Here is a 27,164-nt window from a genome sequence, read left to right on the forward strand (position 1 = left end):
TTATGAGGCGAATGTAACTGGAAAAAGGAGCAGAGGAAGACCGAGAAAAATTTGGCACAATCAGGTATCCCAAATACTTGAAAGCGGTCAGGTTAGGAGTCGAAACAATCGGCAGGAATGTATGAGGAGATGCATGAACGTGGATGAGGCAAAGAATGTTTGCAGACATTGTGAGACAAGACAAGACAGAGTGGTGTGGCGTTCTGTTCTCTCTGCCTACCCCTTCGGGAAGCGGCGTGATGGTAAGTTAGTTAAGGAGTCTAAAAAGTTTCATTTTGGATTGCACATAATGTAAAAAATATTCCATACTACTTTCGGCCCTTGACCGGAGCTCAAAGTATTCGGAAAAGCCATTTTTGCATTTTGACTGATGGTAAATCGCAAAAAAATGGCTTTTCGAAAACTTTCTGATGTGGTTGAGGGCCAAAAGTAGTATGGAATATTTTTTAAATGTATTTTATGCTATGTGCAATCTAAATTACAACTTTTTAGACCCATTTGTCTTTGTTATAAAAAAAAATCATCTATCAACGGCCTACTCTTATCTAGGAGTTATAAAAATTTGAGTAGTGTGGTTTTAAATCGTGTGTAATATGGTGAATAGTGCACGTGTGAAAAGTAATTATTTAACCAGCATATTACGGGTTGTAAGCCCTGTTAATACTCAGACTTATATATTCTTTTTTAACTATGAGAGATGCCAAAAAAACATACATATTTGAATTTTATTTACATAAGCATTTATTACCAAAGTCCGCCTGTACGGGGCAACGTTCGCTGGCTCAGCTAATGTACGTAATATGAATATTAATAATTACGGAAATGTATGCTGACATTAAGGGCAAACTCTCAAACTGGATGATTCAGTAAGCGATCAGCTGCGCGGCTGTCAAACAAGTGACTGGGCACAATTAAATTGAGCACACACATCTTTGATGACTCGGAACCAATTGACGGAACTGGGGTGCGAAGTTTTAATACACCCACCGTATAGTCCAAATCTTGCACCGTCTGATTACCGTTATCTCGGTCTCTCCTAAACTTTCTTAATGATGAAAAATTGGCCAACCGAAGCGCTGCTGAACAACACTTGGACAAGTTTTTTTGAAGATAAACCGCAGAAGTTCTACACTGATAGAATTATAGAGCTACCAGAAAAATAGCAAAAGGTCTCAGTTAATAATGGTACACATGTATGTCCAGCTGTTACCTCAACTCTTGACTTTGCTGAACCGCTCTTGTAAGAAATTCTTTTTCCATAAATGTTTCTTTTGTACGTCGCATCTAGGATATTATCGGTTATCTCATATGATACTGAGCTAATTGTAATAATTTTAAACTAACTGACTACTTACCAATACGCCACTTCACCGCAGGTGTGGGCAGAGAGTGAATGGAACGCTACAACAATCTGTTTTAGCAAACAATCTTCGCCTCTCAATCTCGCCACATTCATGAATCTCCTCATAGTTTTGTTTTGCTGTTCTTTCTCGTTTGCTCCACATGTCCAAACCATATCCAAACTCCTTTTTTAGTTTTAACGATAATGCTTATCTTAGCCTTGTATTCATTCCTTATATCACTATTCGAATATCGATCATATGTGTTTTGCGCACATTTGTCTGAGAGATCACATTTCGACTGCATTCTGCCTACTTTCATACTTCTTTCGCCGAATCCATGTTTCACTTCCATACGTTAGGGTTGGAAGCAGTACTCAGTTGTGTACTGCCATTTTAGATTTCGCTGGATGGTTTTTATTTGCTTTTACTGATTTCAATGCACCATTCACTCTGATCCCAGCATTCACACTCATTTCCATATCTCTATCAATCTTTCCATTCCTAGAGAACCTAAATTCCCAAATACAATACAAAATCATCTATCTGTCCCATAATTTCCCCATTCACTATTATTTCACACCCAGATCTACATTCATCTCATTCAAAATACATAACTTTAGATTCATCAGCAAATCGCTTTCCTTGCACACATTGTATACCTTCGTCACCATCTCCTGCAGGTATTTTCTGCTATCAGCAAGAGGCACTTCATCATCAGCATACAAACCGTAACAGACAGTCAAATTGTGTGACTGTCTTTTTGTAGGTAGGTACCGTAGAACGTAGCTACTTGAACTTTGATGTGTTCCTCGAACCCAGTACAAAAAAAAAATTAGATCGTGGTATCGATCGAAGTATCGTGACAATAAGTGGCACCTGTCAAGTAAACAATGAATCATGTCAATACGTTCATTATTGTAGACCAAATACAGATTCAATTTTTTTTTTGTACTGGGCTCAAGTAACACATCAAAGTTTAAGTAGCCCCGTTCTACGGTACTATTGAAAAAAAAAGTCATTAAATAATGATTTATTACACGTTTTTTAATAATCAAATCACACATCAAAGAGCATCAAACTCCATTTTTTTTGTGGTCTCTACTGTTAATTCTTCTTTTTCTGTGGTGCATTGTAAGTGGAACCTTCTGATAGTGTTGATGACATCCTTGTTGAGAAGTTCGTATAGATCATCGTGGTGAATGAAGTCGTCGTGGTTGAACTTCATCCAGGATATTGTATTTAAAACCACATCATTGTTCGTTTTTTTCAAAGTATTTTTCACAAAAATACAATCCTGTAAAATTTACATGCATTCATTTAAATAATTGTGTTTAAAAATTAATTAGATTTATAAAATTCAATTATGGTATAACATGGAATACAGAGTTCACCCTTAGAGAAGCCTAGGTATAACAGACATTAATTTAGGTAGAGGAAAGGTTATTGAGATGGTATGAGAACCTGAACATGTTGTAAACCAGGTGATCCCTATGGATCTTCCTTTAAAGACATCTAGAGGAAAACCAAAAATTCACGGATGCTACAAAAAGATAACGTAATAAGGCATGACCTAGGCGACATTGTCCATGATAGAAGGACCTACAACCTGAGGACGAGGAGAGTTGATTCCATGTATGTCATTATAATCCAGGATTCGGACCTCACATACAAATATAAGAGTTTCTGCTCAATAAAAAGCTTCTTCGTCTCACGAATAGATTGACACTAGTGAAGTTCTAATGGTTCAAGAACAACATTTCGAAACTGGATCATTTATATAAAACTTCCAAGAATCTGAATAGTGTGGTTGTCAATCATGGGTAGAGTTGGTGAATGTTACACGTGTGTAAAGTGATCACTTAAACCAGCCTATGATGGTCGTAAGCCCCGGAAATGCCCAGACTTCCGTATTCTTCTTCAACTATGTTGTAATGTCAAAAAAATTATATTATAAATTTAACTTACTTCCATCGTGATGAAGTTGTCGTTTTGTGCGCAGAAGAGGGCCACCGGTGCCCTGTTGGCAGTCAGATTGTAGCTCGGTGGAGTCAAGCTGCCGTAGCGCTTCATGTTCTCCTGTTTCCCGTAGTCAAACCAACTCAAGGTTGCTAGATTATTCAATACAAAAATAATTACAACCTTCAAGTATCTACGCTAAAACTAGACACGTTTGAGATTTGGTGCTGGAGAAGATACAACATTTTAAGTGTGTCAAAATACTACTTCAAAAATCTGGATTATCTCCAATTACAATCTAAATTTGTGAACAAATATTCGGACACACTCAAAATGTTGCAAATACATTAACTGGTCAAATTATAAGCGAAAATAATATGATAAAAAGGATATTTTTTGGCGTTTCTCATGTATGTGATTATAATTCAGGATTCGGACCTCGAATACAAATGGAAGAGTTTCTGCTCAATAAAAAGCGTCTTTCGTCTCACCAATAGATGTCTTTAGTGAAATTCTAGTGATTCAAGTATAATGTTTTGAAATTGGATCGTATATATAAAACTTCCAAGAATTTGAGTAGTGTGGCTGTCCATAATGGGTAGAATCGGTGAATGTTACACGTTGTAAGCCCCGTAAATGCCCAGACTTCCATATTCGTCTTCATCTATGTTGAGATGTCAAAAAATACTGGAAGAAGATGTTTTCAATCCCACGGACAGCAAAGAAAACAAACTCATCGATATTGAAGCATAATAAGGATCACGGATCTTCTTTCGAATTTTTCCAAAGACGAGTTCTCCAGTTCTTCGGCCACATTGCTAATCTAATATTGAAAATGGTTTAGAGTTAGATATTCCGCAATACCTGTTTGAGCTAATTGACAATAGTGGACTAAACTTTTGAAACATAACGGCTGTACATTCTCGGCTAGACTTGACACCATTTTCTGGAAAAAAAAACGTTAACTTCATGTTACAATAAATAAAAATAAAACATCCTTATTATGTTGTAATACAGGTCCAAAGTTAGAATCCTGTGGCACACCCATAGATGTGCTACAATAAAATAAATACAATGTTTAAAAGTTATCTGGTCTGAGCCATCCATAAGAAGAAAAACTTATTGGGACAGTGAAGATGGTATATCTCTGTACGTTGCTAAAGTATACGTAAAAGTGGTTTGGTCACAAGTCACATTAAACATGCGTAACGTCATAATCTTTGACGCATCACCAATGCATTATGGAATTTCATAAAAGCAATGTATGTAATATTAGCTCTACAATACAGACAGTACACACACCTACACATCATCAATGGACAAGTTAATGTGGCTATTCAAATTCCGTGCAATTCAAAATTAAATAGTTATTTTAAAATGAGTGGAAATTAAATTATGCGATAAACGTAGATAACGCTATAAAAATACATAATGAAGCAGACGATTGAGTGTGATTGATGGGTTTTGTTACTGAAATCGATTCGTCTATGAAGAAACATCTTTGGAAAACAACAATTTTCGAAGGAGTTTCTAAGACACTCGAACCCTGCCCAGGACCAATAACCCTGCCTAAACTGACCTGAAAACCCTGCGCAAGACTGATAACCCTGCCTTTACTAACCTGATAACCCTGCGCAGGACTGAAAACCTTGCCTTTACTGACCTGATAACCCTGTCTTTCTTGACTTAATAACCCTGCGCAGGACTGAAAACCCTGCCTCAACTGATCTGAAAACCCTTGCCTTCATTCAACTAAGGAAAACCTTATCGATCGAATGCTCTGCCCTACACACTATTTACACCCAGAGAGGGAATGTGAGAAGAAGATAGTTGGCCTCACCAAATTTGTTTGAGGATCTGTCATTTGGATGAAGACAAAGAAGTATTTGAAGAATGGGGTCAGCGTGATGTGGCTGACCCCCCGCGACATGAGTTTCTCCTGCAAGCACACAAAATTAAAACACACCTAAAGGCGGAGACTGACTGGAGCATTTCGTCGTAACGTAACATGTTACGATGCGAGCATTCAGGCAGTCAGTACAGCGAGCCGAGCTGCTCGCCGCTCCTTCCGAATGCTCCATCCGAAGTCGGATGCAATTTTAAGTTATTACAGGGTTGCCAATCTGTGGGAAATACCCCAAACTGGGGGGAATTTGTGGGGATTGGCACTATATTCTTTTTTTCTTCATTTGGAGTAAGCAGTAATTTATTAAAATCACAGAACCAAGAATCACGTCTTTGTCGTCCGACATTTTAACTACAGTACGAATGCAATGTTGCAAAGATTCATACCGATTTTGAGTTATTGATTCAGATTTTCAGATTTTTTGGTGTGACATATGGCAACACTGAGCACAAGGCCACTAGCGAACACTGATCGTGGTCAGTCAGCAATGCCGTAACGTCATAACGTAACATGCTCGCCGCGAGCGATGTTACGATGTTTTGTTATGACGAAATGCTCCGGTCAGTCTCCGCCTTAATGTTAAATACTTCTTAGTTCATTTAATTAAAACACATTTCTGCAATATTTGTATTTTACTTAGTTTGCCGAGTAAAATTTAAATTCATTGTTAGATGTCGACTATCACTCGAAAGCAGTTGTCTTATTTGGGCAGTTCAAACAGCGCATCGACGGTCCTGATCCCCGTACAATCTTGTATATTTTGGAGCCAGGCAAACTGTCTTCTGAGCACACATCGTCGACCCTCTATATTGCTATTTAATCAAATGCAATAGCTCGTACTTTTCTCCTTTTAGCACAAGTCCTCGATCAACAATTAACAACACAATTTAGCACTTTTAATCAATTTAGCACTTTTTCCTGTACAACTACGATATTACCTATATTATACACAATTACTTCTCTGTAATAAAGCAAAAAATGCGAATTACACAAATTTAAAGCAAATGTATTATTTTTATTTACTTTGAGTGTGATTTTGAATGCATTTTTTTTAGAAATGTACCAAATATTTGATGGTCATACGAATTGCCAGATTGTCCTAAATTTAGGGAACTAAAATATTTAATTGTTGTGTAATATATCCTAAATAAAACAAGGTTTGTTGAATGGAATTCTACATTATCAAACACTATATTTGATAATGTCCTAAGAAGACGAAACGCGTCACGTATTAACATATACATAAATAAATGTAGAATTCAATCCAACAAACCTTGTTTTATTTTGGATATATTACCTAACAATTCAATATGGAATTCTACCAACTGTCTGCAGTTACAATAACTAAAATATTTATTTTGATGGTAGAAAAACGTCACATTTTTTTATCATAGTAGCTGTAGTTATGAGAAAAAATGGTCCGAGTGGAAAAGGTTAGTCAAACAATCATTTAGAAATCCCAAGAACCATACCGGTAATCCCACTCTCGTGGCATAGTCAGCAAATGGGAACACTTTCGACATGTACACGGCGGGCGCCAGCGCCACGAAGGAGAGCACGCGCGCCGCCAGGTCGGGTCTGGTCGCGCACATGATCATGTAGGATGTCGTGCCCATAGAAAAGCCCACGTAGTGCAGCGCGGGCGCGCCAGAAACACGCAGCACGAGCTCCATCATCGCGGGCACGTCCAGCTGCCCGAGCTCGTCGATTCTGTGGACAAATCATTTATAAACGTGCCTGATCAATAGAAAAAAGAAACGTATAACAATGAAGACATCGAGGTATACGTTTTTGGTAAACATATAAAACGAGAGTCCTGTACTTCATTCCATTCCGAAAAACCGTCAACCTGTGAGAATGACAAAATTTGAATACAAGTTTTAAAAAAAATTATGTATTTTATAACTTTGAATATAATATCATTAAGATATCAATCATTTTATACTCGCACACATAACAAATAACATATACACAAGGCAAAAGATAGGAAAAACATTTGAATGTACAAAGTCTTGATCGCCGACCCATTATTTTGCTCCATATGTTGGTTTTTTCTCTTACCCCTAGCAGCTACAAAAAAAATACTTTGTATATTTTCGATTTCCATATATTGTGAACCCTTTCTCTAAAGTTAGGGCGTTTGTGGATTACACGGAATTTTACCGTCCGGCAGTCCGGTCATGAAAAATGAAAGCGACTACGACAGTTTAGCGTGATTGAATTTACACGCAATGTGTTCACGCACCGATCAAAAGCACCGATCCGAAGAAAAATTGACAAAAGCACAAGCCAATCGTCGTTTTAAAATGCTAACTGACATGCCGGACGGTAAAATTCCGTGTAATTCCGTGTAGTGCACAAACGCCCTTATAAGGAAAATTGCTTATGAGTACATAATTTACACACCCGAAATCCCAATACGATGGGTCGCTTTTGGACTTGCTCTCGTGCGATGTGTGCCAGTTGCCCCTCATGTTCCCCAAAAACACGTCATAGCCAGCGTCAGCCAGGAGAAATCCTGCAAACATATCAAAATCACTTGATACAGAATGTGTGTGAGAATAGTCGAAGGGACGGTTATCAAAGAACCCTTGTATATATTATTGGATATAATACTCAACAATTCAATATGGAATTGTGCCAACTGTCTACAGTTACAATAAATAAGGTAAAAGTAGCTGACATAGCTACTCTAGCAGTGCTTTACCGAGGATTAAAACTTAAACTTCATAAAGTGATCCAAAATCTGTGGTTTAATAATCAGTGCAGCAAGCTTAAAATAGTTCCAAACTACATACATATATCCACAGATCCAGATCATTTACAGGCAACCAAGCGGTGAAGAAAGCACAACTGTACTGGCTGAAGACCGAGATCAAAGACTGCTACCGGAAGAGAGACAACCTACTCCACTTTATCCTTTACAATTTGATTGCATTGATAAATAAACGGTTGAACATATCCAACAAATAATTGCTTTTAAAATTAACCCCCAAAACAATAAACTACATAATCTTAAACTACAACAAACCTTGATTAATTTTGGATATATTACCCAACAATTCAATATGGAATTCTACCAACTGTCTGCAGTTACAATAAATAAATCAAAGAACACGATTAAAGCGGATGAATGAATAGAATATAACACGTAGGACGATAGTAATGTTTATGAATGAATGTATATATGCGAAGAAACTTACAAAGGTTATTGTTTGCATATCCGCGATGGTTTCCGTAAAAAACTGGAGCAGAAACAAGAACGGAAACAGAAATATGTTTAAAACTATTTTCACATTGTGACAGTTTTCTTACACCATTTTGACATTTGGAAACACAGAAGAATCTCGCTTGGTTCATTTGACAGGTTTTTGTACCAAATTCAAACTGTATAAAGATGTGTCCAGTTTGATAGATTTGAATATGCGTACCTATACCGCTTAACCTAGGGAGGTACAATGTTTTAATGCATTCATCAAACAAAAGATATTTTTCAAAATTTTAATATGGAACAAAATTGAATTGAAAGCGAACGAAGCCTGTATGGTTTGGTCAGATCAGGAGTCGGAATAATCGGCGGGTATATATATAACGTGGTAATATTTTTCTTTGTAAAATGGGTGTAAATAATATGTAAAGTGGATGTATAATAATAAAATAAACAATGTGTTGCTTTGTAATTAAAGTTTATTCTTAATTTATCTTTATAATAATTTTTATATCTATCTATCTATCTATCTATCTATCTATCTGACAGTTAATAATATTATCGGAAGTCTTTTGTTTTATTCTGAGCGACGCATGCGGCATCTGGTGGTAGAACTGTTTTATGTAGGTACTTTTTGTAAGTACTTAATAAAATGTATAGGTAGGTACCTAGGTATTTTATTACATATATATATGAAGAGATGTATGAATGTTGAAGAGGCGAAGATTGTTTGCAAAGACAGAGTGGTGTAGCGTTCTATTCTCTCTGAAAGATGAGCTGATGACATTGTCCCCGTCACGGATAGGAAGTGGATCAAAAAAGTCCAAACAAGAGAAGTCTGAAAATAAGAGACACAAGAGCACAAAGAAGAGCCTCACCTAGACTTTTGTTGCGTCCCATGACAAGAAAGCTTTCAGAACCATGCATTATGCCGTGCATCAGCAGCACGGGCGTGCTCGGGCGCGCTGGGGGGATACGCTGCACGCGGAGCAGATGCCCGTCAGCCGTGCGCGCCACGTGCTCCTCGACGGGGTAGCCCTCGGCGCGCAATATCTCCATCTATGGAACATTTCATACACATAGGAATATTAACAAAAAACGCGCTAAGTTTGTCAGAAATTAAGACTCTCGCTATGGGGGGAAGGCAATGATGAAGAAAACGGTATGAGCATGTGAGTAGAATGGAACCATCCAGACTCCCCCACATCGCATCATATCTGGCAAGAGTCTACGAGATAGAATAACACTATAGGATAATAGAAGTATGCGAGATCCAAGTGGTCGTTAGGTGGAGAAGACAATGAATGTGAAGAGAATGGAACCATCCAGACTCCCCCACATCGCATCATATCTGGCAAGAGTCTACGAGATAGAATAACACTATAGGATAATAGAAGTATGCGAGATCCAAGTGGTCGTTAGGTGGAGAAGACAATGAATGTGAAGAGAATGGAACCATCCAGACTCCCCCACATTGCCTGCACCGCCAATCGCAAGGTTTCAAGATTCCCAGGCAGACCACCAAAGAGATGGATTGGTTGCTGTGAATCATCATCGCAAGAGGCTAATTCTTTTCAAAAACAGGTTACAAGGCCTGCACTAAGAAGAAGAAGATGGATTTAGAATAAACAGGACATGTATGACATTTATTTGCGCATACCATATGTCGGAGGTAAATGCTGCATAGGAGCCAGACGTACATCATGGTGGTTTTACTGTAACACTAAGACGCTGTTTAGATCAACTGTAGACAAACTGATCATCAAAGGTAAGATCGGGGGTCGAAGATCAGATCAGATGAAGGTGGATCTCCTGGCTCCAAAATATACACAGGCGGACAGGAGTATGGAGCATCGAGGAAATGTTTTGGACTACCCAAAATAGGGACACATTCTCACAAGTAATAGTCAACGTCGGGGGGGACCACACGACATGTAAAGAAGAAGTAGACAAAATAAGACTTGCCTTGATGACTGTAACTCTTCAGTCTTTTTTGTGAGCATTTTTTTCTAGTCCGCTTTTTTATGTATTAAGTTTTAAATGCGGTAATAATTTTCACATTGTTATCAGTACTCACCGCAGTTCTGGGAATTGTGTTTTGTGACGACGACAGTTGAGATTTCCATAAAATGATCATCAACAAACTTATTGTTTTATTCATTTTTTGTATTATTTTTTAACACTTATTAAAAATAAATTTAATTATTCCTTTTAGAATATACTCACTACTGTAACTTTTATCGAATGTTATAAAAAATATTTATTTAAAAAATATATTAAGTAAATCACATCCATCCATGGAGAGAAGGTTTTTTCTCTGCATCTGATGGGATCAGAAATATGCTGTGTACATTGAGATTTTGAAATCTGGTGAATCAGTTACTTCTGAATCATACCGACAACAGCTCATCAGTCTGAATTGAGCTTTGGGGAAAAAACGTGGTGAATGAGCCTACAGATATGGCAGTGTCTGTTGGCCCATTCACAAAGTGATTTTGCTGCACGAAATGCCCGGCAGCACGTGGCTAAGCCAGTCCAATAAACTTTGGAAGCACTAGGCTGGGGAGTCTTACCCCTCCCCGCGTATTTACTTGATGTAGCCTCCTCACTTTACCATTTGTTTCCTTTAATGCAACGTGGACTGTCGGAACAGCACTTTGATTCCTACAAAGAATTTATAGTGCAATAGATTTCTTCAAAAGACCAGTATTTCTTCTACCACGGATCTCGTGCTTTGCCAGGAAAATAGGCAAAAGTAGTAATTAGCAACGTTAATTATTTCGATTCATGTATTTTTTCCCTTTGGTATAAAAAAAATGGTTAAATTAAGCAAAAAGGGGCACTTTTATATATTTATATTTATGTACAACATTTTGAGTGTGTCCAAATACTTGTTCACAAATCTGGATTATCTCCAATTGTAGGAGCATTTTTCATTTTATTTTTGACATCTTATCAAAGATGAGGAAGAATATGGAAGTCTGGGCATTTACGAGGCTGACGACCGTCATAGGCTGGTTTACATGGTTCAAGAACAATGTTTCAAAATTGGTTCATTTATATATAGAACTTCCAAGAATTTGTGTAGTGTGGTTGTCAATAATGGGTAGAATTAGTGAATGTTACACGTGTGTAAAGTGATCACTTAAACCACCCTACGACGGTTGTCAGCCCCGTGAATTCCCAGACTTCCATATTCTTCTTCATCTTCGATGAGATGTCAAAAAATAATATTTAAGTTTATATTTATGCACAACACTATTTGCCGACACTATGATAACACGATACAAAATCAAATTAGCAGTGGGTCCATATTCTAGTGAGGTGTTATATGTACATGTATTTGCAATATGCAAATCCATAATAAATATATACTCGAATACGTATAATTTATCTTTGCCTAAGAGAGAATGTAGCAATTACATTTTTTCATGTTTTTATCTTTACGAAAACAGAAATTAAACTAAGGACCCTACGCCTGGCACACTTACATAAGCATACATCCAAATAAAAGGGTTTCTGCTTAATAAAAGCTTTCTCAATCCAACATAGATAGTTGTTGTGAACTCGTATGTGCTGTGTCACGAGATTGATCAAATATATCGGATAGGGTGGGCTGATTTAACTATGAAAGGGGTCTACAATATAATTTAATTAAGAAAGGTGTGTTGAGATGGTTTGGACATGTAGAACGAATGAGTGGGGAAACAACGGTAAAATACATTTATGAGGCGAATGTAATTGGAAAAAGGAGCAGAGGAAGACCGAGAAAAATTTGGCACAGTCAGGTATCCCAAATACTTGAAAGCGGTCAGGTTAGGAGTCGAAACAATCGGCGGGAATGTATGAGGAGATGCATGAACGTGGATGAGGCAAAGAATGTTTGCAGACATTGTGAGACAAGACAAGACAGAGTGGTGTGGCGTTCTGTTCTCTCTGCCTACCCCTTCGGGAAGCGGCGTGATGGTAAGTTAGTTAAGGAGTCTAAAAAGTTTCATTTTGGATTGCACATAATGTAAAAAATATTCCATACTACTTTCGGCCCTTGACCGGAGCTCAAAGTATTCGGAAAAGCCATTTTTGCATTTTGACTGATGGTAAATCGCAAAAAAATGGCTTTTCGAAAACTTTCTGATGTGGTTGAGGGCCAAAAGTAGTATGGAATATTTTTCAAATGTATTTTATGCTATGTGCAATCTAAATTACAACTTTTTAGACCCATTTGTCTTTGTTATAAAAAAAAATCATCTATCAACGGCCTACTCTTATCTAGGAGTTATAAAAATTTGAGTAGTGTGGTTTTAAATCGTGTGTAATATGGTGAATAGTGCACGTGTAAAAAGAGATCACTTAACCAGCATATTACGGGTCGTAAGCCCTGTTAATACTCAGACTTATATATTCTTCTTTAACTATGAGAGATGTAAAAAAAACATACATATATGAATTTTATTTACATAAACTTTTATTACCAAAGTCCGCCTGTACGGGGCAACGTTCGCCGGCTCAGCTAATGTACGTAATATGAATATTAATAATCGCGGAAATGTATGCTGAAGTTAAGGGCAAACTCTCAAACTGGATGATTCAGTAAGCGATCGGCTGCGCGGCTGTCAAACAAGTGACTGGGCACAATTAAATTGAACACACACATCTTTGACGACTCGGAACAAATTGACGGAACTGGGTGCGAAGTTTTAATGCACCCACCGTATAGTCCAAATCTTGCACCGTCTGATTACCGTTATCTCGGTCTCTCCTAAACTTTCTTGATGATGAAAAATTGGCCAACCGAAGCGCCGCTGAACAACACTTGGACAAGTTTTTTGAAGATACCCGCAGAAGTTCTACACTGATAGAATTACAGAGCTACCAGAAAAATAGCAAAAGGTCTCAGTTAATAATGGTACACATGTATGTCCAGCTACGGACACAAAAACCATCGCACTTACCTGTTACCGCAACTCTTGACTTTGCTGAACCGCTCTTGTAAGAAATTCTTTTTCCATAAATGTTTCTTTTGTACGTCGCATCAAGGATATTATCGGTTATCTCATATGATACTGAGCTAATTGTAATAATTTTAAACTAACTAACTACTTACCAATACGCCACTTCCCCGCAGGTGTGGGCAGAGAGTGAATGGAACGCCACAACAATCTGTTTTAGCAAACAATCTTCGCCTCTCAATCTCGCCACATTCATGAATCTCCTCATCATTTTGTTTTGCTGTTCTTTCTTCACTCGCTTGCTCCACATGTCCAAACCATATCCAAACTCCTTTTTTAGTTTAAACGATAATGCTTATCTTAGCCTTGTATTCATTCCTTATATCGCTATTCGAATATCGATCATACATCGTTTTGCGCACATTTGTCTGAGATATCGCATTTCGACTGCATTCTGTCTACTTCTTCTTTCGCCGAATCCATGTTCCACTTCCATACGTTAGGGTTGGAAGCAGTACTCCGTTGTGTACTGCCATTTTAGATTTCGCTGAAAGGTTTTTATTTGCTTTTACAGATTTCAATGCACCATTCACTCTGATCCCAGCATTCACACTCATTTCCATATCTCTATCAATCTTTCCTTTCCTAGAGAACCTATATTCCCAAATACAATACAAAATCATCTATCTGTTCCATAATTTCCCCATTCACTACTATTTCACACCCAGATCTACATTCATCTCATTCAAAATCCATAACTTTAGATTCATCAGCAAATCGCTTTCCTTGCACACATTGTATACCTTCGTCACCATCTCCTGCAGGTCTTTTCTGCTATTGGCAAGAGGCACTTCATCATCAGCATACAAACCGTAACAGACAGTCAAATTGTGTGACTGTCTTTTTGTAGGTAGGTACCGTAGAACGGGGCTACTTGAACTTTGATGTGGTACTTGAGCCCAGTACAAAAAAAATATTAAGATCGTGGTATCGATCGAAGTATCGTGACAATAAGTGTCACCTGTCAGGGAAACAATGAATCATGTCAATACGTTCATTATTGTAGACCAAATACAGATTCAAATCATTTTTTATACTGGGCTTAAGTACCACATCAAAGTTTAAGTAGCCCCGTTCTACGGTACTATTGAAAAAAAAAGTCATTAAATAATGATTTATTACACGTTTTTTAATAATTAAATCACACATCAAAGAGCATCAAACTCCTTTTTTTTGTGGTCTCTACTGTTAATTCCACTTTTTCTGTGGTGCATTATAAGTGGAACCTTCTGATAGTGTTGATGACATCCTTGTTGAGAAGTTCGTATAGATCATTGTGGTGAATGAAGTCGCCGTGGTTGAACTCCATCCAGGATACCGTATTTAAAACCACATCATCGTTGGTTTTTTTCAAAGTATCTTTCAGAAAAATACAATCCTGTAAAATTTACATACATTAATGTAAACAATTGTGTTTAATAATTAATTAGATTTATTAAAGTCAATTATAACAGAGCTCACCATTAGAGAAGCCTAGGTGTAACAGACATTAATTTAGGTAGAGGAAAGGTAATTGAGATGGTATGGGCACATAGTACGTAGAGAACCTGAACATATTGTAAACCAGGCGATCGCCTTGGATCTTCCTGTAAAGTCATCTAGAGGAAGACCAAAAAATTCATGGATGCTACAGAAAGATAACGTAATAAGGCATGACCTAGGCAATGTTGTCCTTGATAGAAAGACCTACAACCTGAGAACGAGGAAAGCTGATTCCATGTACGTGATTATAATCCAGGATTCGGACCTCACGTACAAATATAAGAGTTTTGGCTCAATAAAAAGCTTCTTCGTCTCACCAATAATAAAACAAAATATTATAAATTTAACTTACTTCCATCGTGATGAAGTCGTCGTTTTGTGCGCAGAAGAGGGCCACCGGTGCCCTGTTGGCAGTGAGATTATAGCTCGGTGGAGTCAAGCTGCCATAGCGTTTCATGTTATCCTGTTTCCCGTAGTCAAACCAATTCAAGGTTGCTAGATTATTCAATACAAAAATAATTACAACCTTCAAATATCAATGCTAAAACTAGACGCATTTGAGATTTGGTGCTGGAGAAGATACAACATTTTAAGTGTGTCAAAATACTACTTCAAAAATCTGGATTCTTTCCAATTATAATCCAAATTTGTGAACAATTATTCGGACACCCATTAAAAATGTTGTTAAAACATTAGCTGGTAAAATTATAAGCGAAAATAATATGATGAAAAGGATATTTTCTGGCGTTTCTCATGTAAGTGATTATAATCCAGGATTCAGACCTCGAATACAAATGAAAGAGTTTCTGCTCAATAAAAAGCTTATTTTATCTTACCGATAGATGTCTTTAGTGAAATTCTGGTGATTCAAGTACAATGTTTTGAAATTGGACCATATATATAGAACTTCCAAGAATTCGATTAGTGTGGTTGTCCATAATGGGTAGAATTGGTGAATGTTACACGTCGTAAGCCCCATAAATGCCCAGACGTCCATATTCTTCTTCATATACGTTGAGATGTCAAAAAATACTGGAAGTAGATGTTTTCAATCCCATGGACAGCAAAGAGAACAAACGCATCGATATTGAAGCATATAAGGATCATGGATCTTCTTTTGAATTTCGCCAAAGACGAGTTCTCCAGTTCTTCGGCCACATTGCTCATGGACCACCAGACAACCTAGAGAATGTAGGAGGCCTAGAACCTAGAGAGCTAGGGGTAGATCTCCAACCCGATGGACCAACCAGGTGAAAGAAATCACAGGCCTCTCCGTTGCGGGAGCTGTAAAGACAGCACAATGCAGGGACCAATGGCGGAGTGTTGTCCGAGGTTTCAGAGGAAGCCAGCAGGGGACAATTATTAATTAGCGATGAAGGAAACGACCAGAAAAGATTCTATGCATCTATGTGTTAATGTGTATATGTGTCGCCTACTTTCAAAATCCGCCAGATCCATGTAAGACGATTTTACAAGAAATGCAAAATTCTCCGGGTAACATTTATGTTTAAAAGATTTGTCTGTCTTTAGATAAAATATTATGAAATAGAGGATTTTCCCTTTTTTTAATTTATTCAGTATTTAAAAAAAACACGAGACACAAACCGATAATGAAGTCATCTTAATTTTTGACCTATCCCCGCTCTCTGATTGCCCTATATGGGTCAGAAAGCAAGTTCCATGAATATAGCGGAATTTGAAATACAACTGTTTTTAAGTATTTTTTAGCAGAGTTTTCAAGTATCTAAATATTTTAAACAACAAAACCCACAATTGACATTCCGAAAGAGAATTTATTTTATAATCTTATAAAATTGGATCTGGCGGATTTTGAAAGAAGCGACACATATCACTTCTACGTCTCATTGTATAAGATAGTTTCCAGAAGCAATAGAAGCGATTGTCATTTGCGACTTCTCCTGGAGAGTGAATGAAGATCTTCGAATGATTTGATTTAGTCTGCGAGACGTCTTAGTAAAAATCACCTACCATATCGATGAAAGACACCATAAAAGTTTATAGTTTTCAATTATTTTTTTCTATTTTTTATTTAGTTTGCCACTATTTCTTACGATCTACATAATGTTGAATATGGTTAACAGTTAGATATTCTGCAATACCTTTTTGAGCTAATTGATAAAGGTGGAATAAACTTTTTAAACTTATTGGCTGGACATTCGCGGCTAGACTTGACGCCATTTCCTGGAAAAAAAAACGTTTTCTTCATGTTACAATAAATAAAAATAAAACATCCTTATTATGTTGTAGAACAGAGCGAAAGTTAGACTCCTGTGGCACACCCACAGGTATGCTTAAATATGTAGCCGTCTGGCCACGCCATTTGGTGATGTCAGGTTGACAATACTGAATTATACTGCTACTGCCAAGTTGACAACACTGAGCGGATTCAACAAAAGCGGCCAACCGGAGCGCGCCAACGAGAATCGCCTGCCATCGCTTGATTGTTAAAGAACGTATATTTTAGCTTCATATTTCATTCAAAGTTCAATAATCAATTAGATAAATTATAATAAGTTAATTTCAATCGTTATCAAATCGTGTAAGAATTTTATATCAATAAACAAACTGTAAGCAAGCATTTCTTTTAAATATCCTGCTCTGGCATCCCGTCAATCACACACACACAGGGTTTCCAAATTGGTGACCTCCGTTATACCACGCACGCACGAGGTGGCCATAAATACAATAAAAAAACAATGCAATACACTCGATAATGTTAAAAAGTTATCTGATCTAAATCATCTATGGGAAGAAAAACTCATTAGAACAGTGAAGATATGTTGTATGTTGCTGAAGTATGCGTAAAAGTGCTTTGGTCACAAGCAGGGTTACCAATCTGTGGGGAATTTCCCAAACTGCGGGAAATCTCAAGTCGATTGGGGAATTTTTGGGGAGACATTACTATTTATTATTAGAATCCTAACTGTCCATCAATCCTCCTCCCTTAGTTTTTCCCTCTACCTCCTTCCTACAACCCCCTTTTTCCTTTGCCCTCCTTATTATCATCTTTTGTAATTTAAGTTTTTTTTATGTGCAAGTACTATCTACCCTCTGATTGCAAACAGCTATATATGGTATCAAACGTTTTGATCAATATCACTTGTCTGTTTTTGGTTGGTTGGAAGATATTGCTTTTAAGCAATAAGTCCGCCTATGTACTTATTTATTTTCTGTACACGAAGTTTAAATGAATAAATATTGAGTATGATTGAAAGGTTTTGTTACTGAAATTGAGTCTATGAAGAAACATCTTCGTAAAACAACAGTTTTCGAAGGAGTTTCTAAGACGCTCGAACTCTGCGCAGGACTAATAACCCTGTCTTAACTGACCTGTTAACCCTGCGCATGACTGATAACCCTGCCTTTACTGACCTGTTAACCCTGCGCATGACTGATAACCCTGACTTTACTGACCTGATAACCCTGTGCAGGACTGATAACCTTGCCTTTACTGACTTGATAACCTTGCGCAGGACCTTGCAAAGACCTGATAACGCTGCGCATGACTGATAACCTTGCCTTTAATGACCTAATTACCCTACGCAGGACTGATAAACTTGCCTTTACTGACCTGATAACCCTGCGCAGGACCTTGCAAAGGCAGTAAAGGCAGTCAGTATATAGACTGGCCCGATAACCCTATTGACCTAATAACTCTGCGCAGGACTGATAAACTTGCGTTTACTGACCTGATATGATAACCCTGCTCAGGACTGAAAACCCTGCCTCAGCTGATCTGAGAACCCTGTACTGGATTGGTAACTCTGCCTTCATTCAACTAAGGAAAACCTTATATGTCGAATGCTCTACCCTACAAACTACTATGGTCCGGGGAGAGGGAATTAAAAGTAAGAAGTAGAGAGTTGGCCTCACCAAATTTTCTTGAATATCTCTCATTTGCATGAAAACAAAGATGTATTTGAAGAATGTGGTCGGCGTGATGTTGCTGACCCCCCACGACATGAGTATTTCCTGCAAGCAAAATAATAACACAACTTATGTAAAATACTTCTAAGTTAATTTAATCAAAACACATTTCTTTCATATTTTTATTTTACTTAGCTTACCAAGGAAAATTTAAATGTATTGTTAGTTAAATGTATCGCGGTACATTTCACATATAAATATAATATTTAACATTCTGTACATTTATCGTATAGTATCGACTATCACTATCACTCGAGAGCAATAGTCTTGTCTTGGGAGCTCTAAACAGTGCCTCGACGGTCCTGATCCCTGTCCAATCTTGTTTATTCCGGAGCCAGGAGATCTGCCCTCTGACCACGCCTCGTCGACCCTCTATATTGCCATTCATGATAGGTGCAATAGCTCGTGTTTTTTTCCTTTTAGCACAAGTCCTCCATCAACAATTAATCAACAAACTCATCACCTTAGTACAACATTATTAGAAAGTAACTTCAATGAGATGTTTTTGAGGATAACACTTCATTATTTGTATATATCGTAGTCATACAGGAGAAAGTGACCAAGTGTATTTTTTACAAAAACGTGATCATTAACTATTTGATATCTTACTAGCTTAACATTGCCCTGAAAAAAACCGCCAAAGGATATTAAACTTGGAAGTCTAATATGTTGACTTTGTAGCCGTCTGGCCACGCCATTTGGTGTTGTCAGGTTGACAACACTGAATTATTAGGTTGACAACACTGAGCGGATTCAACAAAAGCGGCCAACCGGAGCGCGCCGACGAGAATCGCCTGCCATCGCTTGATTGTTAAAGAACGTATATTTTGTTAAAAATTACATTGCGGTTTATTTTCTTGCCAAGCAAAAGTGACTTAAATGGTCCTCCTGAATATTTTATGTTTTGTTAGTTGGTCACTTTTTCCTGTACAACTACGATATTACCTATATTATACACAAATACTTCTCTGTAATATAGCAAAAAATGCGAATTACACAAATTTAAAGCAAATGTATTATTTTTATTTACTTTGAGTGTGATTTTGAATGCATTTTTTTAGAAATGTACCAAATATTTGACGGTCATACGAATTGCCAGATTGTCCTAAAATTAGGGAACTAAAATATTTAATTGTTGTGTAATATATCGTAAATAAAACAAGATTTGTTGGATTGAATTCTACATTAACAAACACTATATTTGATAATGTCCTAAGAAGACGAAACGCGTCACGTATTAACATATAAGTACCTACATAAATAAATGTAGAATTCAATCCAACAAACCTTGTTTTATTTTGGATATATTACCCAACAATTCAATATGGAATTCTACCAACTGTCTGCAGTTACAATAACTAAAATATTTATTTTAATGGTAGAAAAACGTCACATTTTTTTTATCAGAGTAGCTGTAGTTATGAGAAAAAATGGTCAGAGTGGAAAAGGTTAGTCAAACAATCATTTAGAAATCCCAAGAACCATACCGGTATTCCCACTCTCGTGGCATAGTCAGCCAATGGGAACAGTTTCGACATGTGCACGGCGGGCCCCAGCGCCACGAAGGAGAGCACGCGAGCTGCCAGGTCGGGTCTGGTCGCGCACATGATCATGTAGCACGTCGTGCCCATAGAATGGCCCACGTAGTGCAGCGCGGGCGCGCCAGACACGCGCAGCACGAGCTCCATCATCGCGGGCACGTCCAGCTGCCCGTGCTCGTCGATTCTGTGGACAATTAATTTATAAACATGCCTGATGGATAGAAAAAAACGTATAACAATGAAGACGTCTAGATATACTACGTTATTGGTAAATATACGTAACGTGACTCCTAGACTCCATTCCATTCCGAAAAACCGTCGACCACTGAGAATGATATAATTACAATACTTTGAATGTATCATTAAGATATCGATCCTTTTTTACTCGCACGCATAACATATAACACATACACAGGCGATAAAAAGCAAAAACCTTCCTTTGCTAGTTTTTTATTCAAGTATTCCCTACATCTGACAATACATGTGACTTCCCCTACATCTCTTTCTTCGAGTTTGGGTATAAAAACTAAAATAAATGGATATGACGACGACGTTTTCATACATCCTGATTGTTCCGGAAGGTCCATTTTGTTTATTCTTCACATTACCAGTATTCCTGAACGTATCCACCCACATCGTAATGTATGATACCTGATGTAGAAATCCATTTACGATAAGGCACACGACCTTGTTTTCTGAATGCACGCTGAGTTGCGATGACGGAACGGCCGAAGAAAAGGTAGGCCTCCACGGCAAACGCGCGCTCCTCATTCGTCCATAGCATGATTAACACTAAACTAAACTTAAAAAAATGAAGATCCTGTGCTTTCAAATGCGCTATAGAAACGCGTTCTAGGAGTAACTGTCGTTTTGTGGCGAGAGTTTCAAAAAAGGTAGTGACCGCGCCCCACCCTGTATATTCTCGCAGTATTACCTCATTTTATTCCATTTCTTAACATGGATTCTACCCCAAAAATGTTCAGAATGATAATCTTTAGAAGCGAGGTAAAAGCCATCTTATAAAAAGTACTCCCTAAAGCTCGCACAGTTATGAGGGAAATTCCTTATAAGGTACATAATTTACATACCCAAAATCCCAATACGATGGGTCACTTTTGGACTTGTTTTCGTGAGATGTATGCCAGTTGCCCCTCAAGTTACCCAAAAACACGTCATAGCCGGCGTCAGCCAGAAGAAATCCTGCAAACATACAGGAAGTGTGTGAGAATAGTCGAAGGGTTGGATATCAAAGAAGACGATTAAAGGAGATGAATAAATAGAATATAATAAGTGAACGGGGAAATTTTGGAATAGGGAGATGATTTCCTACACAGCAGAGTCTCGGTTATCCGACCTACCGGTAAGACAATCACGGACTTTTTTACCCTAGCTATAGTTTAGTTTCGTAGTTCACTGCATTATATGTAAGTATGTAGCTACTCTAAAACATGTTTTATTACTTTGCCGTAAGTGCATTTTGATGTTTTAGTTTGTTACATTCAGTTATGTTACATGTAGATATTTGAAAAGTTTTCAATGTGCAAATAAAATTAATACATTTAAAATGTTGTTTTTATCATTTTCCCTGGTATCCGACCTTGCCGCGGACGGTTTAGGTCGGATAATCGAGGCTCTACTGTATTTCAAAGTATATTTATATAAATGAATGTATGTTTGCGATGACACATACAAAAGTTATTGTGTGCATGTCCGCAATGGTTTCCGTAAAAAACGGGAGCAAAAACAAGAACGGAAACAGAAATATGCGTAAAACTATTTTCAAACTATGCGTTCACTTTGCCTACCCCTGCGGGAAGCGGCATGGTGGTTAGTTAGTTAATTTAGTTATATCGTTCAGATATCTTGCCCCATCTGATTTGGCACCCTCGTTATTTTAATAACCTGAATCCCTCTAAGGTTGTAACTGATGGTTGATCCATGGCTAAGTAGGTACTCTCTTTTTTCTCTATAAATTCATCTCTTGTTGATTGATTGATGGGAATTTGGATATGGCTAGAGCATCACTTAGAAAAAGATGGGCTGATGATATTGTTATAGCGCTCCAGAAAAGATGGGCCGATGACATAACCATAGGACCCCATGAAAAATGAGCTGATAGCATTGTACCCGTCAAGGATAGCAAGTGGATCGAAAAAGCCCAGACAAGAGAAGTCTGGAAAACACATATAAGAAGAAGCCTACATCCAGCAGTGAAGAGATGACTGACAAAGAAACGCCTCACCTAGACTTCTGTTACGTCCCATGACAAGGAAGCCTTCAGAACCATCCATTATGCCGTGCACCAGCAGCAAGGGCGGGCTCGGGCACGCTGGGGGGATACGCTGCACGCGGAGCAGGTGCCCGTCAGCCGTGCGCGCCACATGCTCCTCGACGGAGTAGCCCTCGGCGCGCAATATCTCCATCTATGGAACATTTCATACACATAGGAATATTAACAAAAAACACGTTTGTCAGTAATTAAGGCTCTCGCTAGGTGGGGAAGGCAACGAAGAAGACAATGGTATGCACATGTGAGGAGAATGGAACTATCCAGACTCCCCCACATTGCATCATATCTGGCAAGAGTCTACGAGATAGGATAAGGAACACTAGGATAAGACAAGTATGCAATATCCAAGACATCGTTAGGTGGGGAAGGCAACGAAGAAGACAATGGTATGCACATGTGAGGAGAATGGAACTATCCAGACTCCCCCACATTGCATCATATCTGGCAAGAGTCTACGAGATAGGATAAGGAACACTAGGATAAGACAAGTATGCAATATCCAAGACATCGTTAGGTGGGGAAGGCAACGAAGAAGACAATGGTATGCACATGTGAGGAGAATGGAATCATCCAGACTCCCCCGCATTGCACTGCACAGGTAACCCTAAGGTATCAAGACTGCCGGGCAGACCATCAAAGAGATGGATTGTTTGCTGGGAATCAACATCGCAGAAGGCTAATTCTTTTCAAAAACAGGTCACAAGGCCTACACCAAGAAGGTGAAGATGGATTTTGAATAAACAAGCATTTTGAATAACGCTCACTCCTTTCAACAACGTCATATATCAAAAATCGTCAATATTCAGTTGTGCATGTTTGGATTGCCCAGAAAATGTACTATATCCCAGCAAAAGTGGCATATTTTTAACTTAATATTTACCCGCTACAGGGAAGAGAGTGTTGTTTTTGCATTTTGAAGAAAAGGTATTGTTTAATTATTTTTTTAAATACACTAAATATTTTTCAAATTGAGAAAAAACCTTCAGGTTTTACCTAAAAAGATCTGTTGCACAGTAAAAAAGTATTTTTAATACATTATATTTTCAAACTCAAAAAACGTTCCCTTGAAATATCAAGTTTTTTTTTATTATTTGTGACGTTCTTGAAAGGAGTGAGCGATATGTTGGAGGTAAATGCTGCATAGGAGCCAGACGTACATCATGGTGGTTTTACTGTAACACTTAGAAGCTGTTTATATCAACTGTAGATAAACTGATCGTCAAGGTTAAGATCGGGGGTCGAAGAGGTGTCGGATGAAGGCGGATCTCCTGGCTCCATAATATACACAGGCGGACAGGAGTATGGAGCGTCGAGTAGCTGTTTCGAACTGCCCAAAGTAGGGACACATTCACACAAGTAATAGTTAACGTCGGGGGGGACCACACGACATGTAAAGAAGAAGTAGACAAAATAAGACTTGCCTTGATGACTGCTATTCTTTTTATGTATGCAAATTTTTGCACACCCATTTTGCGTGTACACTTTTTTTCTGATAATCAAAGCTGATAAGAACAAGTTTGCAATGCATTAATAATTTTCACATTATTATTAGTACTCACCGTAGTTTTGGGAATTGCCTTATGTGACGACGACAGTAGAGATTTCCATAAAATGATCATCAACAAACTTATTATTTTATTCATATTTTTATGTTTTTTTTATTTGAAGTTGTCCTTTTGAAATATACTCACTGTAAATTTAACTTTATCTTTTTATTTAATTTTATAAAAAAATATTAGAATTAAATAATTATATATATATATATATATATATATATATATATATATATATATATATATATATATATATATATATATATATATATATATATATATATATATATATATATATATATAATTTTGCTTTTCGCTGGAAGAAAACTACTGCCGAAGCACATAGAATGCTCAAGGAGGCTTATCTCGAACGTGCTCCGTCAGGATAAAGCAAAAAATATACAGTTGGTCCAGGTCAACCATCAACATCACAATCAAAACGGAACTTCCAAGGAGAGAAGCCGTTATCTGCATCTGGTGGGATCAGAAAGATGCTGTGTATTTTAAGATTTTGAAACCTGGTGAAACTGTTACTACTGATCGCTACAGCTCATCAATTCGAATCGAGCTTTGGAGGAAAAACGCGGTGAATGGACTAACAGATATGGCAGTGTCTGTTGGCCCATTAAAAAAGTGATTTTGCTGCATGAAAATACCCGGCAGCGCGTGGCTAAGCCAGTCCAGGAAACGTTGGAATCACTAGTCTCGGAAGTCTTACCCTACCCTTCGTATTCACCTGATAAAGCCTCCTCACACTACCACTTGTTTTCTTCAATACAACACGGACTATCGAAACAGCACTTTGATTCCTACAAAGAATAGTTAGTCCAATGGATTTCTTCAAAAGCCCAGTTCTTCTACCACGGATCTCGTGCTTTGCCAGAAAAATGGGCGAAAATAGTAATTACCGACGGTATTTATTTCGATTAATGTATTCTTTCCCTTTGATATCGAAAAATTTAATTAAATCATATTTAACAACAACAAAAAAGGCAGTTTTATATATTGATATTTATATGTATATATTCATGACACTATTTACTGACACTTCTCGTATAACAGCACGACACTAATCAAATTGGCAGTGGGTCCGTATTCTAGTGAGGTGTTGACATTATATGTACATGTACATATACGCTCAATATGCAAATGCATATTGTGGGCAATAAATATATATAATTAATCTTTGCCTTTTAGAGAGAAAGCGTACCAATTACAAAATGTTGTGTTTTATCTTACGAAAACAGTTTTTTTTTCGGAATTCGGTAATCATTTAATAGATAATGATCACAAATTTAACCACAATAACGTAGAAATCCTAAAAATAATTAATACGCAAAGCCATAAACTGCAACATTTTGAAACAATAGAAATTCATAAAAATATAAATAACAATAAACCCACAATTAAGAATTTTGGCTTTAAGGCCCCCCCCCTCCCTCAAATTAGTCCGTCATATCGTGGGTTTTACTGTAACTAGCGTAATCATATATAATACATCAATTAAACTAAAGTTATAATTGATGACTCCGTCGAGGGTCTTCAATTAATCGTCGACAGGGTAAATAGGCACTCTACGCACATGGGGCTTACAATAAATGTTGCAAAAACCCATGTGTTGTGCAACAGCTCATACCTAGATGCCCAACAACCCTTGATGTTGAGTAACCAGCGCATAGAAAGGGTCGAGAGTTTCAAGTACTTGGGAGTGTACAAGACTGAAAATGGCAGCCTTCAAAAGGAACTGGGAGTGCGATTAGGACTTGCAGGGTCTGCATTTAACAGTATGAAGGCTGTCTGGATATCGAATTTATACTCGGTGAAGACCAAATACCGTCTATACAATGCCTGCATTGGTCCTGTTCTCTTATACGGCTGTTAAACATGGCACCTTACTAGGGCCCAGAGCAGCCGTGTACTAAGCTTTGAGAATAGGTTAGTGGAGAATTTTAGGCTTGCGGTGGATTGACTTCGTGGGGAATGAAGAGATAAGGTGTAGGACGCAGCAAATCTTGGTCACAACTGTCATCCAGAAAAGACGATTCAGTTGGCTTGGCCATGTACTCCGCATGCCTCCTGAGAGCCTTAATCAAGCTTGCCTCTTTTACAAGGCATCAGGTTCGCGCCGCCCAGGACGACCACTGCTGACAATTCGTCGGCAGTTCTCGTCAGAACTTCGGGACACGGATCTGACTTGGGAGGATGCAAGGGAGCTGGCGGCCGACAGAAAAGCCTGGAGACAGTATGCTCCACCTAGGGAGCGGATATGGTTTATTAACGTAATCATAGTTTTCTTTTCCACTGGTTTTGTGAACCCTCATGTCTATCTTGAATTTTATCGTTTTTTCTTCATTTATCAATATCGTTAATCGCATTTTAATATATTCAAAATATTCTTTGAATATGAATTCATATATATTCTTAAATATGTAGATTTGAATAATGTGTCTTTATTAACAAGATGAAATTGTCGTGTGACCTTATAAATTCAGAGATAAAAAATATCGCTTATACGAGCGGCAAGAGGAATTTAAATAAATAATGGAGGTTTAAAAACTTATGAACCATCTAAGTTTTTTTATATTATTATTTACTGGCAAAGCACCCGAAATTGGGTGATACATGAAACCATTTAAGTTGTTTTGATATTATATATCGACGGCCCCTACGTAAAGTACTCTATCTGTAAATCTGTTACTTTACGGGAGAGAGCTTAGAACAATTTTTCAATGTATTTTTTAATATTATTTATTAACGGTTTTATCTGAAATTCTAAACTAGTATTAAAAATTTAAAAACACGATAAAATAATGTATTAAATTGTTTAAAAACATTATGCTTTGTCAAAATTAAGTAGTTAGCGTTTTAGGAGTTCAGTTCATTTCGAAAATTCGATGTAGATAGCGTCTTCTACGCCTGAAAACTTGG

General features: G+C 37.6%; 2 protein-coding genes across 6 annotated transcripts; both read right to left on the minus strand.

Moving 5' to 3' along the window:
* Positions 1-2,358: 2,358 nt before the first annotated feature.
* On the minus strand, positions 2,359-10,647 carry LOC148308979 (lipase member K-like). Its single transcript, XM_088260753.1, has 8 exons — positions 10,491-10,647; positions 9,292-9,472; positions 7,612-7,723; positions 6,678-6,915; positions 5,140-5,265; positions 4,164-4,245; positions 3,309-3,451; positions 2,359-2,637 (listed from the first exon to the last, which is right to left on the minus strand). The coding sequence occupies exons 1-8, from the start codon at positions 10,572-10,574 to the stop codon at positions 2,407-2,409; spliced, it is 1,197 nt and encodes a 398-aa protein (XP_088116879.1). The 5' UTR covers positions 10,575-10,647; the 3' UTR covers positions 2,359-2,406.
* Positions 10,648-14,507: 3,860 nt separating this feature from the next.
* On the minus strand, positions 14,508-25,387 carry LOC148308980 (lipase 1-like). Of its 5 annotated transcripts, none has more exons than XM_088260799.1 (9): positions 24,973-25,379; positions 24,243-24,373; positions 22,636-22,816; positions 21,482-21,593; positions 20,340-20,577; positions 18,799-18,897; positions 17,025-17,106; positions 15,257-15,399; positions 14,508-14,800 (listed from the first exon to the last, which is right to left on the minus strand). In XM_088260799.1, exons 2-9 carry the CDS (start codon positions 24,324-24,326, stop codon positions 14,636-14,638), a joined length of 1,104 nt encoding a protein of 367 aa, XP_088116925.1. In that variant the 5' UTR covers positions 24,327-24,373; positions 24,973-25,379; the 3' UTR covers positions 14,508-14,635. The 5 variants fall into 5 exon arrangements, with proteins under 5 accessions (XP_088116925.1, XP_088116927.1, XP_088116926.1 ...); XM_088260801.1 differs by having other exon boundaries at positions 24,243-24,391; positions 25,283-25,340; XM_088260800.1 differs by having other exon boundaries at positions 14,523-14,800; positions 24,243-24,385; positions 24,973-25,338.
* Positions 25,388-27,164: the final 1,777 nt, after the last annotated feature.

The sequence above is a fragment of the Brachycentrus maculatus genome, unplaced genomic scaffold, assembly GCF_059751285.1.
Source record: "Brachycentrus maculatus isolate JH-2025_06_01 unplaced genomic scaffold, ASM5975128v1 h1tg000142l, whole genome shotgun sequence".
Classification (NCBI taxonomy): Eukaryota; Metazoa; Arthropoda; class Insecta; order Trichoptera; family Brachycentridae; genus Brachycentrus; species Brachycentrus maculatus.